The sequence below is a fragment of the Podospora bellae-mahoneyi genome, chromosome 5, assembly GCF_035222275.1.
Source record: "Podospora bellae-mahoneyi strain CBS 112042 chromosome 5, whole genome shotgun sequence".
Lineage (NCBI taxonomy): Eukaryota > Fungi > Ascomycota > Sordariomycetes > Sordariales > Podosporaceae > Podospora > Podospora bellae-mahoneyi.
The window spans coordinates 2501334-2514681 of NC_085884.1; the positions used below are offsets into that span (position 1 = coordinate 2501334).

Sequence of the window (13348 nt, forward strand, 5' to 3'; positions counted from 1 at the left end):
TCAGCAATCAGCAGTCCATCACAAGTCCAGAGCCCGAATCGCGTTTTAGCTTTACCCCAACCCACGCCTATCGGGTTGGTACGGTACCCAAAACAGACTTCCTCCTCTTTCCCACCACTGGCTTTGGCCAAACGCAACCCATCAACGTGGGATCTTCGACATGGGCACCTTCCGCGACCGACTGCGGTGCCTGCGCATGCGCTCTAGGCAAGACGAGATCTGTGAGCTTATGAAAAATAATTCCGATCCCGAGGCTCGCTACAGGAGAGACTTAAGACTGCTGGCCAAGCTGAATGCAAGACGCGATGCCACAAACCCCGACCCCGACCACCCCGTCAAGATCGAGGACAAGCAAGTCAACCCCAAGACGCAAGACACCACCGACAAGAAGCCGCCTGCATCCAAAGCGGATACTCCCCTCCCCAAGCCCGCCCCGGAGGAGGAGATCAAGCCCCCCTCACCCACCGAACAACCAAACGCCTACACCCTGACCACAACCGAAGCCCAAACCATCATCGACTGGCATCGCGAGTCCCAGGCCCTCTACGACACCCTCAAGCGAGAGAAAGACAACCTCCAGTTGCAACACAAAAAGCTACAAGAGGCCCACGACAATTTGGCGAGAGAGGTTAGCTCGCTAAACATGGATTTGACCAGGGCAAAGTTCATGTGTGGTTGGTATGAGCGCTTGAAATTTACGCTTGAGGGGAAAGTCGCAGATTCACAAAACGAAATTGACAAGATCTGGGCTGAGCTCGAGAAGGCAGTCGAGAGGAATACCACGTATCAAGAAGAGGTAGCCAAGCTGAAGGCGGAGGTGGATAAGCATCGGTTGTCCGGCGGGGATGTCTTTAGAGACGTATTTGACAAAGAGCGGGGGGCATTGTACAGGATTGAGTAAAGGAGCTTGGAGGTGGGTTCTCCAGGGGTTCTGGCAGGGCGGTGGGGTGATGAAGGGCGGAGAGGCTGAAGGCCATGCCACCACACTGGGGAAGTTCAACAGCAAGGTGTCGATTGTTTGTTGGGTGATGGGTGATGCGGAGCGAAAAGGGTCATGACTGTAGGGTCTGTGGTGGGTGGAGATGGGGAGTTTGAGAATATTCACCTGGCTCAATCCATCTCACCAAAAACAGGAGCAATGGTTTTGTTGGACAAAGGGCAGCATTCACAAAAGAGATTGTGAGCAGTCACCAGCCTGGATTCACTCAAGCAATGCCCACTTATAGAGCCGCAGTTGATCCGCAGATATACCATTGCAGCACTTGTGACTTCATGAGGCTCCAGGTTTTGAGATTCAATGCCATCGTGATTGGGACAGTGACTCAATGAAGTGAATGGGGACATGAGACGAGGCTCACTAAATATGGGGCTCCTGGAGGGTTGTTCCTTGAGATGGCCCTGGTCTCGATATAAATATTCGACCACTTCCACCAAGCACTATTCCTTTCCCTCTCCTCACCTCCACAGCACCAAGGCACCCTCTGAGCTTCCAGACCATCACCCACCACAACTAAACTCTTTCCCAACTCCATCATCATGCTCACCAAGACATTCTTCGCCGTCGGCGCTCTCCTCATCCAGCTCGTCCACGGAGCTGCCGAGCCCCCCGTTTTCAGCTACTCCGTCGTCAAAGTCAAGTGGTCTCTCCCAGTCGACCCCAACAAACCCAACGGCGCCCGCGATTTTGTCACCGGTACCATCGAGGAGGCCATCGCCCAGATGGACGCCACTCACCCCGGCTGGAGCCAGACCTTCACCAGCAACATCCAGACCGTGGATCTTCACGCTTTGATGGCCCGTGGCAGCAGCCCGAGAGCCAGTCTGCCAACTGCCACTTGGACAGTGGAAAAGGAGCTGCCAACTGTGTCGACATCCGTGATGGCGTCCGTTACCTTGGATCCATTGACAGCCCTGCCCCCAATAGCTCCCCTCGCAGCTGCGGCCGTGTTAGCTGCGCTTACAACTCCGCTATTTGGTGGTGCAATGACGTATGTTTCTATTTTCCTTTTCTATCCCAATCTTCCATGCAGATATGCGCTGACTAGTTGTTGTAGAATGACTCCGTCAAGGAAATTGCCTGGAAGAATATTGCGAGCAGCGCCTGGTTTCTCCAGGACAACTGCTTGTACTACGAGGGAAGAACCGAGAAGGTTTCCGCCCAGGAGCTCATGAAGGACAAGTGGAATGTCTATGTGACTGGTGACAGGTGCTAAGTTGATCAGCATTGCGGCAACATGAGGGCTTGTTGATGGAGGCGGAGCAACAGGCGGATGAGCGGCCTGGACTTTGGAGAATAGCGGCCTGGAGTGATTTAGTCAGCAAACAATACATCAGCTAGGCTTGTTCCGTACGCTATCTCCCTTTCTGCTTGTGTAGACACTGGGTTGAAATGATGTGATTACGGCATAACTGATGTCTCCTACCCGTGCTTGATGGTATGGGATGATACCCAGGTTAGGGTTATTTAATGTAGAGGACGGTTGACGTGCGAGGCTTGCGCTTGACGTAGTCAATTCGGACAATTCTGGTTGAAATTACGCATGTTGGCAAGGGGAGTCCGGAGGGTTTATGAGGTATAAGAGGACGTCGTGGGCAGTATACTCTACCTTCCTCTTTCTTTTCTTCTTTATCCGACAATTCAATCCTTTACCTGTGACCTACGCCTCTACCCAGCCGTAGGCCCTTAACATTTGACAACCGAAATAAATCGGCGAGCTTCTCTGTGCCTGAGTCGAAACGCCTTGAGATGAAATGGAAGCTGGGTCATGTGAGACATGAATTGGAAGGTTCAGTCGGCAGTTACTCTCCCTGCTGTTTACACTTGTTTGTGCCTCAGGAAGGAGTCACCACACCAGAAATGTCAGCACGTTTGAGCTTGCCAATTACATCAACTTAACACTTCACACGTCATCTTCCTGCCACCTGAGCTGCCAGAGTCGCTCAGGCAAGAATGAGCACCGACTCCAGCTTAGGTTTGCTTTCTTCGATCATGAATCATCGATCTTCAACTGGTCATTATTCTCCCCCAGGCCACGTAACAGAGATACCACCGCTATTTTCATACTTTCCAGATCAACGATTTACTTTCCATCAACTTAGCCCAAAGCAAAGTTACGCAACATGAACATGCCGCCACTCCGCCGCTACGGAGCCTCCTCGTCAATTTCCATCCTCGAGACCATCCTCGAGACCGATACACAACAAGAGGAACAAGACAGGGAATCGTTAGACTGTCCCACTTTGAAAAACTCCCACTCCTCTAACTCCTCCCTCGTGTCCACCAAAGCCGCCTCCCCGTATAACCTCGTCAGCCGCCCCCACCCCTGCCGCAGCGCCATCTCCGCTCTCCGATCAGGTGAACCAACCTACACCTCAATCGTGAGCAACTCCAAGAAGGATGAGTCCAGACACGGACTTGGGTACGACCGTGAACGAAGCCGCTTTGCCCCATCCCCTTTGACCTTCCCACCAACTCCGAAAAAAGAACCAACATCCAAGATTTTTCCCCTTAACAAACATGTGCCTTGGGCACCCCCAACCAGATTCTGGCTACCAGGACAGAAGACTAGATGGCACAAGCCCCCGCTCGGGAAGTTGATGACACCGGGGCAGTACCGCGCTTGGGAGAGGACAAAGACTGGGCCGAGGTGTCAGACTTACATGATGTATCTTATGGCGTTTAAGCGGAACGTGAAGGGGCTTGTGCCTGCTCCGTATCGGAGGTTGGAGGATGGGAGTGAGGTGCCTGTTGAGTATTGGGGGATGGTTGTGGATCATGGTCATGTTGAGGAGGATAGTGGTGTTGAGATTATAATAGGGAGCAAGGCGGATCATGAGGCTGTGGATGTCAGGGCGGTGCAGGGTTTGAGTAAGGTGGCGTCACCGACGCAGAACGGTCACGCTGAAACTCCTGGGAGTGAGAGGATGATCCCTATCAGGGGTGGGTCGTATTCTTTGACCAAGCATGTGAACAGCAAGAAAAGGGACCACAGTGATAGCTCGGGTGATGAGAGAGCGAACAGATCCAAGAGGAGGTTGGTGGGGGGGGATGAGGTGGGGGATGGTGGGGAGAGTGAGAATGGTGTAGAGAAGGAGAATGATGCGAAGAAGGATGACTCTGGTGATGAGATGGAGGGGTTGGAGCAGACTGAATGAGGTGTATGGGCTGTACGAAACTTGGGCACGTGGGGGTTGTGTTTGTTAGTTATTATACAGCATTGTAGCGAAGCATGATAGTAAGCGATGAATTTATTAGTGGGGTGTCGTTATTGGAGATATCTGGCTTAGTTGTCTCTTGGGCTTGTCCACTTACGTCTGTTACATTTAGAATCCTTCTCTTCTTCATGCCCACTGCTCGCCCACAAGTGCAAAGATAGTTTGATATGTCTTGAATTCATGCCAATGTGCCTTTGAAGATAACTAGCATGCTTCCAAAGAAAGTGGGCAGGCCTTAAAATGTCTCAATGGGCCTACTTTCTTTCAATCTTTTTTTGCAATGGCCCCCGAAAGATAGTTAATACGATTTTGATCTACCCATTCTATCCGAAGACCTGCTGAAGCATGCAGTGGGGATTCCAGTGGAGAGAAGAGGCCATGTGTAGTAGTAGCAGAGATTTATCATGACCATGAAGACATCAAAGACGCCAACTGTGCCTTGAAGTTGACGGGCCGTCAACTTCAAAGGTATTGCGAATGTTGAGCCACACTGTCCAACATGACTGGGATTCGGGTTGTCTTTCACCGTGACATGGGTATCAGGGGCATTAAAGTGTCTACAGGTCATTAGACCACTTGCGAGCTCATTCCTTCTCTGTCGAGTAGGTAGGTACCCTTGGATAGAAAGTTGACCCTTGGAACTATCCATCCTGATACTATATGTCTGTAATAAGGTATCCTCAACACTTGGTGTACAATACAAGGGAGTTCCTCAAACAGCCGTTAGTGATGCCGTCAATTTTCCCCTTTTTTTCCAGTTAAATACTGCTTCATCAGCTCAACCAGCTCTTCGCCGGTGGGATCTTGGGACAGAAACACCACATTCACGGCCGCAAAGCTAGATGTCAGACCCAAGAAAGCATCACTATGAGTAATCCTTGACTAATCAATTTCACAGAAGAGGAGGAAACATACGCAGCAGTGGCAGCAAACACCTCCACCCTTTTGGCCTTCGTCATGATTGCTAGCGCCAAAGCAAAGATCGCCGAGAATATCACCAAGGCCATGAACTTGAACTTGTTATTGTCGCCCAGGAAGTAGAGCACCACAATGCTCAGCACTGGAAGCAGGGCTGCGACGACGGTGACGAATGTCTCGATGACGATTTGAAGATGAGACTCGCTGTAGATGTAAATACCAGTGCCGAGGTTTTTGGCCGCATCCTCCGGGTCCTACACCTTTATCAGCCACAACCTACATCTGGGCAGGGAACAGTGATGAACCGCTTTGCTAACCTTGATCTTGGCCCCGAAGAGTTTGTGATACCAGGGGAAGATGATGTCGTTCACCCAGCGGGAGAGGCGATCCAACGGCACCCGTGGGTTGATAGCCATGAGATCAGTTTCAAATTCTGGATCCCATGCATGCTGATCTGGGCCATGAATAGGATAATTCCCGTTGTCGGCACGACCAATCCATTCTCGGAGAAAGGTTAGATCCTGGAAGTTGGGAGGATTCAGTTTGGCGAGTGAGGCTTGGGTGAGGAGGGCCTTATCTATTCAAGCGAGGGAAGTTAGAGATGCGGAAAAGACAGAATAGGTAAAAGAGAAACGATAATGCGTACTGTATTTTGCCAGCTTCAGTTGAATCAGCTGCATGGTTGCCCATTGTTGTCCTGCTTCCGGATCCCCTTGAAGTGCAAGGGTAATCCAGTCCCTGTCAAAGAACTGTCGCATTCGACAGGAGTGTGTTCGGTCCATTGCTGCCAGCTTCTCCAGGTGATCCTGGAGGAAAATGATCTCGGCCTGTTGATACAGTAGGCTTAGACAATTCAGGTACTTGAAACGACGGAAAATGGCATACTCGTCTTGTCTAGCGAGCAAGGCTGCCAATCTGCCATATCCTTTGCTGCCTGTATCGGCGGTACCGTTGATATTCTTATTTTCGGCTGCATCACTTGCCGAAGCATTGGCATCTGGCGTCGCGCAGTTCTCGGCTGAGCCACCATGGCGCGGACTCGTATTACCTGTTATGGTATGGGGAGTTGCTTGGGATTGAGCTGCGGTCATCGCTAAAGTTGGGACAGTACCTTGCACGTGGACTGGCTGTTTCATTGTATTGGGAAAATCTCTTCGCGTTTGGAACAGACCTCGTTCTGTCTATTTAACCACAACCCGTGAGGGGAAGTTAATGGACTTGAGACCGCACGTAAGACCAAGACATGCTGTATTACTGTTGCACACCTCACTGATGTTTAGGTCGGCATGGCTTTTGTTGGTCTTGCCTTAATGGTGGGCGGCTTTGGATGAGGCTCTGGAACTGGGAACTTGTGATTTCACGGATAGCAACATAAGTTTGTGTCGCACGAGGGTCGCTAGGGATTAGCTATTGGATAGAATGGTGTTACAGAGCGGCAATAAATCGATGCGGTGTGATATCTTTCATGTGGGCTTATTGAATGACCAAAGTCAGCTTCGGTGTTTACATCTGAATAGGGGTTCAGGGTCATGCTGAGCTCCCGTCTTCCGAACCGGTGGCCCGTGCACGCCAATCTTCGACCATGAACCCAACAATTCCAATACCGTACGATTCATCCCTGATCCTGTGGCTAATGATTGTTGACCGACAATGGGATAGAAGTTCAAGTAAATGAACTAGGGATTCGGAAACGTTCGGACCGTCCTTCGCGCTAAATAAACCCAAAACATCATATTCGATGTCGTGACATTTTGCCGAAAACCAGAAAAGTGATTCTGATTTGGCAGGCACCTCTTGGGTCGATTAACTGGTACCTACTGCATCTCAATAAACACTGTAATAACGATTGGCTTATTAATAGTAAAGAGTCACATTAACCTATTCATTATATTCCGAACCCTCTTCAGTATAGCTTTTAATTATGGTTTAGGATACTGTCTTGAGTTGATACTTGCTTTGCAATGACAGTCATGTTGACCACGTCACGGTAGGCAGGAACATACAGCTGTCTTCAAAACACAGTTGGGACGCAAGTGCCATGGTCAGCCGGAGGGCGCCTCATGCCAGAGCAGTAAGAGTCGACGATAAGTCGACAATGGCCACGAAGGTTTCGATGCAAGCTATTGCCTAGTCATTAAGCAAATGATTGTCATATGAAAAATACATCAAACATCATTGCGTCTAAGGAGTCGTCATGCGTTCATAATGATTGTATGTATGGTCGCTGGTCTCAAACATGTTTTGTTTGAACATTCCAATGGGTAATGAATACACCGATGATGAGTGAAAAGCGGGTGTTCCCCCACTATGCCTCCTCTCAGCCAAAATGAATGGGAACCATACTTTGGGAAAACTCTGAAACATCACTGTCTGTTATCAAGAGACAAGACCCAGGGAAATGGCACTTTCTAGACGTCCTTACCTGCACGCTGACCACGTCAGGCAGTTGGAGCTTGATCGCCTGAACTGGTTGCATGTTGGAGCTGCACTACGAGGAGGTTATGTAAGTATTGAGGATGAGGATCATGCAACTGAACTGAGAAAAGCCGACGAGAAGGCAAGGATGGAGGAGTGGAAGAAGGTAAGTGCATTTTTTTTCAAATCATTCAGTTTAATATGCACGCTGCGTACCTTTGTGGCGCCGTTTGTTGATGGGAATTACCATTTGCCATCCAGGGTCCATTTGTCAAACGGATGTGGGTGCAGGACGAACAGCGTGAGAGCTTCCGCTTGATAACTGTAGGGCTCGACAGCATGGCTAGGTCTGCGAGTGGCGAACCTGTCAGTTTTGTACCAGCCAGTACCATCTCTGAATATAACCTCGGTCCCATCATTAAGATTCCAGAGACTTTCTTCAACACAGCTAGCGCCATCATGTCTTGTACCGAGGCGGTCGACATCACGTGGATGGGAAGTGACAAAGTTGAGCGTCAGGATCGCTGGGTGGTCCTTCCTGTTGTATCCGGAATAAGGATGCCGCTTCTCGGCGAAAGGTTCATGACCTGCTTTGGTCAGCTTCTGCTTAGCGTGGAGCCAACTGGAACCGTCGCTGTCGCTAGTGATGAGGAAGACCGACCGCAGAAAAAGGGAGGGAAGCCTATGATGGGGGTAAGTAATGGGGCACACGATGGCGTTCGTGCCACTGCTGTCGCTAACTCCCGAATGTCATTACCAGGGTAAAGAAGCATCATCCAAAAAGCCAGTGCAGAGGGACATCATCATGGCCCATAATCCCGATTCGGCACCAGCGAGTCAAAACGTGGCGGGACGGCAAGCTGCACAGATCGCTAGAGAGCAAAGAGTGTATGAGGATTTTGTCAGTAGTAGCCAACACACGAACCAGCCAACGGCAAACCGTGATCATCAGACGCTAGCCTACTATGACAACTTCCGCAGCTACAGAGACGCGAGGTCTCTTGATATGCATGTCACTGAACGGGAGCATTGGGCAGCGTACTGGCAGCTTCATACACCACGCTTCGATCATCGGTTGCTTATGCCAACAGAACGAGAACTGCGGGATCAAGCTGGGCTCCCTAAACCATATTCAAAAGGACCACCAAGGAAGTAATCTAGGTAGACACTTTTTTACATTGGTCTGTAGGGCTTTTGTACCGAGTTTTGAGCCAAAACACTAGTCACGATTACTATCTACCTATGGAAAATACATACTCTGGTACTGAGTAGGTACTAACCCAAAATTAGTGCCCAAGTACCTTATCTTCCATGAAGACAGTGACCACCTATGTGAGACATTGCTCTATCCCACCACCATACACAAGGTCCTCGAGTATTTTAGACATAGCGGAAATACATTTGGTAACTGTAAGAGATAACAGCCAAGGGTTTACTGCAGGGTGTGTGCTGTGTGAAGTGTGCTAGAGACTGAAGCTGGCTAAAAGGCTACGTACACTGGGGCACTATCTTAGGTGAAACACATCCACTTGACAGTCATAACTCGTGTACCCTGATGCGTAATTCTCCAAAGTCCAAGCTATTTTTGACCTAACCTCTAGAACACATCCAACTTAATTCCAGAACTGGAAACTGCAGCTGTTTACTTTGGAGGGAGCAAAGTAACAGGAGCACAAGGAGGAGCGTGGGCTTGACAATAGATAAAGGTAGATAACAATAGAAAGCGCAGATAGCAACTTTGCACACGAAGGCACATGTATATCTGACGAGGACCATCGAAAGCACAAAAGCCATTCAGCAATGATCGCTTTTTCGATTTCGAGATTCGGACGGTAAATCTCACGTACAAGATATCGTTTCATCGCTGTGAGCAGTGTTGAAGAAGGGATTTGGAGTAACACAATTTGCAGCGTCTGATATTTAATTCACTTGGAAACACTGGTTGTGGTGCTGGGGAAGTGAATTGCTGCTAACGCTCGCCAGGCATTTACTCCATCGGTTATCGCCGTATATATTGATTTTCTAAATCTCTGTTTTCCTGTTTTCCCGCAACATGTTTATAGGCCACTACTCACCCTTCCTTACCGCGCTCGAGTTGCTGACAAGAATTTCCAGATTCTCGCATTTCGAAGTGGAGGTCAGCCTTTTAACAAGAGTTCAACACCAAGTCCTCTTGGGGTAGACAATCAAGTATCTACCCAGTCAAACGTTGTCCCTGTTCTTCGCCAAAAAAAATGGTAAGCAACATCACCGCCCCACGGAAGACTGAGACTTCTAACCTTAGTACAAGTGTTTTAGCTCGATCGAGCTTTCATTACCTTGTGCTACAACTCGCTGTCACCGGCGGAGTCCTGTACATATGCTACTCATTGGTCCGAAAAGACGGCCAGGGTCTGGGGGCTTACCTAAGACGTAGGCTTCGCAAATCAAGTGCGAGACCAAGTACAGCTGAACTACCGTTGCATATAATGCGACCTCAACCGCGTTTAATCGAAGAAATACTGAACCTGCCTCCCCCTTCACCGGTCTGGCAACAAAGGGGCAAAGAAAGAAGAGTTAATTACGACTCGACTGTCACGCGGATATGACGTGTCGGGAAGTTCACTGCTCTGGCAAAATCAGTAGCCCGAAACAGCAACTACCACCGAGAAGGCGGCAACACGGGATTCAGGAGGGTAGATGTGGCACAAAGTTTATCGAGAGTGATATCTACAGGAAAGGGGTAAAGATGATGTGGGAAGCTGTGGAACCTGGCGAGCTCACATCTATGTCAACGGGGTAGTGCTTTACGTTGGGCAGGTAAACATCAAGTCAATGGTTTATTTATGACAAAAGAGAGAGGCAATTGTTCATGAATGCCGAGAGCGATCTGTGTGGCTATTTCTCGACATTTCACACCTACTGATGTGACCAAAACTATCGGGCCTGAACTTACCCCTGAAGGATATCATCCGCAATCTTCTCCGCCAGCATATCTACCACACGTTAGCCAACCGACTCCCAAGGCGAACATCCAACGGGCGATAACTCACAAACAGTACTCTGCGGATGCCCCGGCGGCAATATCGGAAAAGAACTCGCATCCACAACCCTCAACCCACTCACCCCCCTAACCCTCGCCTTGGAATCCAACACCGCCATTGGATCCCCCTCCCTCCCCATCTTACACGTACAAGCCGGATGCCACAGAGTCATCAAGCTATTCCTAATTGCTTCCAAAATCTCCCCATCACTCTGCACCTCCGGCCCAGGGTAGGCCTCCTCCCCGGCTACAATCGGCGCCAGCCCACTAGAGGTAAACACCTGTCTAGCCCTCTTATACGCCGCAATTGCCAACTCTTGATCCGCCCGATCCGTCAACCAAGCAGGGTTGATAACAGGTAAATCAGCCGTACTAGCAGAAGTAATCGTCACATTCCCTCTTGACAGGGGAGTGTTTAGGACGTTGAGAATAGTAGCATATTGCCTCCCGTCTGAGGGCTGGACAAGCAAAAAGTTGCTAAAGTCACCTACAAAGCCAGCGCCGGAGATGTATTCTACCTCTGGCCAGTCAGGTGGAAACTGGGCGAGTTTTGCTTGGGTGGATGGTGAGAATTGGGTTTGGCGGAGGGGATGGGGGATCTTCTCCCAGGCTAAAAAGTCCGCGACGGGGTTGGTCAGTGTGCCGGATTGGTTCGTTGTGTACTGAACCAATTGCTCGGCGAGGTAGATTGGGTCCCGGGCTTCTTTGGTGAGGGTGATGAGGTCGACGGGGTAGGAGGGGCCGAAGGTGGGGTGGTCCCACATGTTTTGGCCTACGCCTGGGAGGTTGGATAGGATGGGGATGTTGTGGGCTTGGAGTTGATCAGCGGGGCCGATACCCGACACCATGAGGAGTTGAGGGGAGTGGAAGGCACCGGCGGAGATGATGACTTCTTTGCTTGCGGATAGGGTGTACGAAACCAGCCCTGTTTTTACACGGACACCGGTGGCCTTTTTGTTGCTGTTGAAGAGGATCTTTTCCGCGCGGGTGGCAGTGTAGACTTTGAGGTTGAACAGGTTATTAACGAGAGCCGTCTTGAGGAAGGAAGACGCAGAGCTGGAACGGGTCTGGTCTACCGGCCGGATGGTGGAGGTGCAGTATTGAGCTCCCATGAGGCTGCCGCTGTTAAAGTCCGGTGCCTCGCCTATCCCGATTGTGGCAAAACCAGCTTTCAGCCAGGTGGAAAACGATTGCGCGTAATTGGCGAAGGAGACGTGAAGAGGGTTGTTGCTGGTGGCCGGGAACGCTGCGGCGTTGTACCCTGGTGTGGAGTTGGCGAAGCGTTTGTTCATGTTTGGTGGTGTGAACTGGACGCTCTTCTGGAAGTACGGTAGAGTGTTGGAAAAGGTGTAGCTTGAGTCGTTGACAGAGTCGGCCCACAGCTGCATCGACTGGACTGTTGGACGCTGGTAGATCATGAAGTTCAGGGCTGATCTGTATCATAACAGTCAGTTATGTGACAGAAGAGAGTTGTCTTCCAGTATGAAGGTTCTTACGATCCGCCCACACATTTTCCCCTGGCAAAATGAATGTCCCTAAAGTTTGTACCTGGCTGGTTTTTGGCAACAAAGTTCCAGTCCACAAGCGGATTGGAATTCGAGGGATCGCTGCCGATTAGCAGAACATCTAGCCCAGGGGTACTGCTGATGATTGGATTCGTCAGGTCATAGTAGCTGCCTTGAATGTGCAAAGTCAGCTCAGCAAGCCCAGCAACGGAAGGACAACAAATCTCACCTGCTTCAACAAGAGCAACTCTGGCACCGCTCTGGGCCAAACGCACAGCAAGCGTGGTACCCGCTGTGCCTGCGCCCACCACCACATACTCATACTCCGTTGATGTCCCGAGCACAGGAGTTAGGCCGCCCAGTGAGTCAGGAATAAGATTCCTGAGTCGGTTAACAAAGTCTTCAAGAACATGATTTGGTTGTTGGGATTGGCGGGGTGGGATGCGAGCCGCTGAGGCGACCGCGGCTGTGAAGGACAGCCAGGAGAGAAGCATCGTGAAACAGAGGGTATCTTTCCCGTGTTGATAGGTAACCGCACTGTCTAACGATCACGGAACTGCAGACCGAAAGTCAAAGCAACCTCAACGACGTGGTTCAGACTCGACATGATCGTCAGGGGGGACTAGCAGCTCCTTATACACTATCTATCGACCCGCGAACTCGGTAAGTCCGCTTCTAAATGCTTTTTCCTTGACACAAAGTGCCCCCACAACATCAGCGATCCAGAGGAAGTACCCACGCTACGCTGGGTGAAAAGAGCTCAAGCTAACTTCTATCTTCTCAAGATAACCTATTCGCGATCGGTTGTGAAGATCAGAATGCACGACTGGAAAAGGAATCCGTCTCCGCTGCGGTAGAGAATGAGCTGAACAGTCAAGGGCTTTGAGCTAATGGCACTTTTGGAAGTGATAGACGTCAGGCTGCTTCGATCTTTCGAAGTGGGAACTCGGAAGCCTTTCCGGCCAACACGAATCCACCTTCTTCCAAGTTTTTCGAGATCCTCCCGGATCAACATGCTCGCTAGCGAGCTGTTCCTTTGCTGCCGACTGAAGAATCGACACGGGACGTATTCGTATTTGCCGACCTACCTTAAATGGACTTCAGGAAGTCCTGCCATGGGCAAAACCGCACTACAATAGACAATGTAACCGGAGTAATCACATCGAGGGCTGCCATTATGCACGCTATCTTCCTTCTCCCCGGTCATAGCGTGAGCCAAGTCATGTAAGCTCCCGTAATTAATTGTGCTTCACTGGGGATGCCAACTTCCCGA

At 50.2% G+C, this 13348-nt stretch overlaps 5 protein-coding genes across 5 annotated transcripts; 3 read left to right on the forward strand and 2 right to left on the reverse strand.

Annotated features, from left to right (window-relative positions):
• Positions 1–160: 160 nt before the first annotated feature.
• On the forward strand, positions 161–901 carry QC761_512160 (uncharacterized protein; the record flags this gene model as incomplete). Its single annotated transcript, XM_062880382.1, has 1 exon — positions 161–901. The coding sequence occupies one exon, from the start codon at positions 161–163 to the stop codon at positions 899–901; it is 741 nt and encodes a 246-aa protein (XP_062731092.1).
• Positions 902–1467: 566 nt separating this feature from the next.
• Positions 1468–2322, forward strand: QC761_512170 (uncharacterized protein). Its single transcript, XM_062880383.1, has 2 exons — positions 1468–1988; positions 2055–2322. The coding sequence occupies exons 1-2, from the start codon at positions 1537–1539 to the stop codon at positions 2170–2172; spliced, it is 570 nt and encodes a 189-aa protein (XP_062731093.1). The 5' UTR covers positions 1468–1536; the 3' UTR covers positions 2173–2322.
• Positions 2323–4772: 2450 nt separating this feature from the next.
• QC761_512180 (uncharacterized protein) lies at positions 4773–6282 on the reverse strand. Its single transcript, XM_062880384.1, is given in 5 exon segments — positions 4773–4829; positions 4849–5053; positions 5131–5387; positions 5451–5710; positions 5780–6282. 4 exon segments carry the CDS (start codon positions 6267–6269, stop codon positions 4951–4953), a joined length of 1110 nt encoding a protein of 369 aa, XP_062731094.1. The 5' UTR covers positions 6270–6282; the 3' UTR covers positions 4773–4829; positions 4849–4950.
• Positions 6283–7473: 1191 nt separating this feature from the next.
• Positions 7474–8789, forward strand: QC761_0081220 (uncharacterized protein). The gene is made up of 3 exons (XM_062872847.1): positions 7474–7714; positions 7810–8241; positions 8309–8789. The coding sequence occupies exons 1-3, from the start codon at positions 7532–7534 to the stop codon at positions 8702–8704; spliced, it is 1011 nt and encodes a 336-aa protein (XP_062731095.1). The 5' UTR covers positions 7474–7531; the 3' UTR covers positions 8705–8789.
• A 1690-nt stretch (positions 8790–10479) lies between these two features.
• On the reverse strand, positions 10480–12569 carry QC761_512190 (uncharacterized protein; the record flags this gene model as incomplete). The annotated part of the gene is made up of 4 exons (XM_062880385.1): positions 10480–10523; positions 10581–12004; positions 12067–12247; positions 12305–12569. 4 exons carry the CDS (start codon positions 12567–12569, stop codon positions 10480–10482), a joined length of 1914 nt encoding a protein of 637 aa, XP_062731096.1.
• Positions 12570–13348: the final 779 nt, after the last annotated feature.

Coding starts and splice junctions, on each gene's coding strand:
- QC761_512170 (XM_062880383.1), top strand. CDS start 1,537: ATGCTCACCAAGACATTCTTCGCCGTCGGCGCTCTCCTCATCCAGCTC. Junction 1,989..2,054: donor CTATTTGGTGGTGCAATGAC/GTATGTTTCTAT, acceptor TAGTTGTTGTAG/AATGACTCCGTCAAGGAAAT.
- QC761_512180 (XM_062880384.1), bottom strand. CDS start 6,269: ATGAAACAGCCAGTCCACGTGCAAGGTACTGTCCCAACTTTAGCGATG. Junction 5,388..5,450: donor TCTTCGGGGCCAAGATCAAG/GTTAGCAAAGCG, acceptor ATAAAGGTGTAG/GACCCGGAGGATGCGGCCAA. Junction 5,054..5,130: donor GTGTTTGCTGCCACTGCTGC/GTATGTTTCCTC, acceptor TCTGACATCTAG/CTTTGCGGCCGTGAATGTGG.
- QC761_0081220 (XM_062872847.1), top strand. CDS start 7,532: ATGGCACTTTCTAGACGTCCTTACCTGCACGCTGACCACGTCAGGCAG. Junction 7,715..7,809: donor GGATGGAGGAGTGGAAGAAG/GTAAGTGCATTT, acceptor TTTGCCATCCAG/GGTCCATTTGTCAAACGGAT. Junction 8,242..8,308: donor GAGGGAAGCCTATGATGGGG/GTAAGTAATGGG, acceptor TGTCATTACCAG/GGTAAAGAAGCATCATCCAA.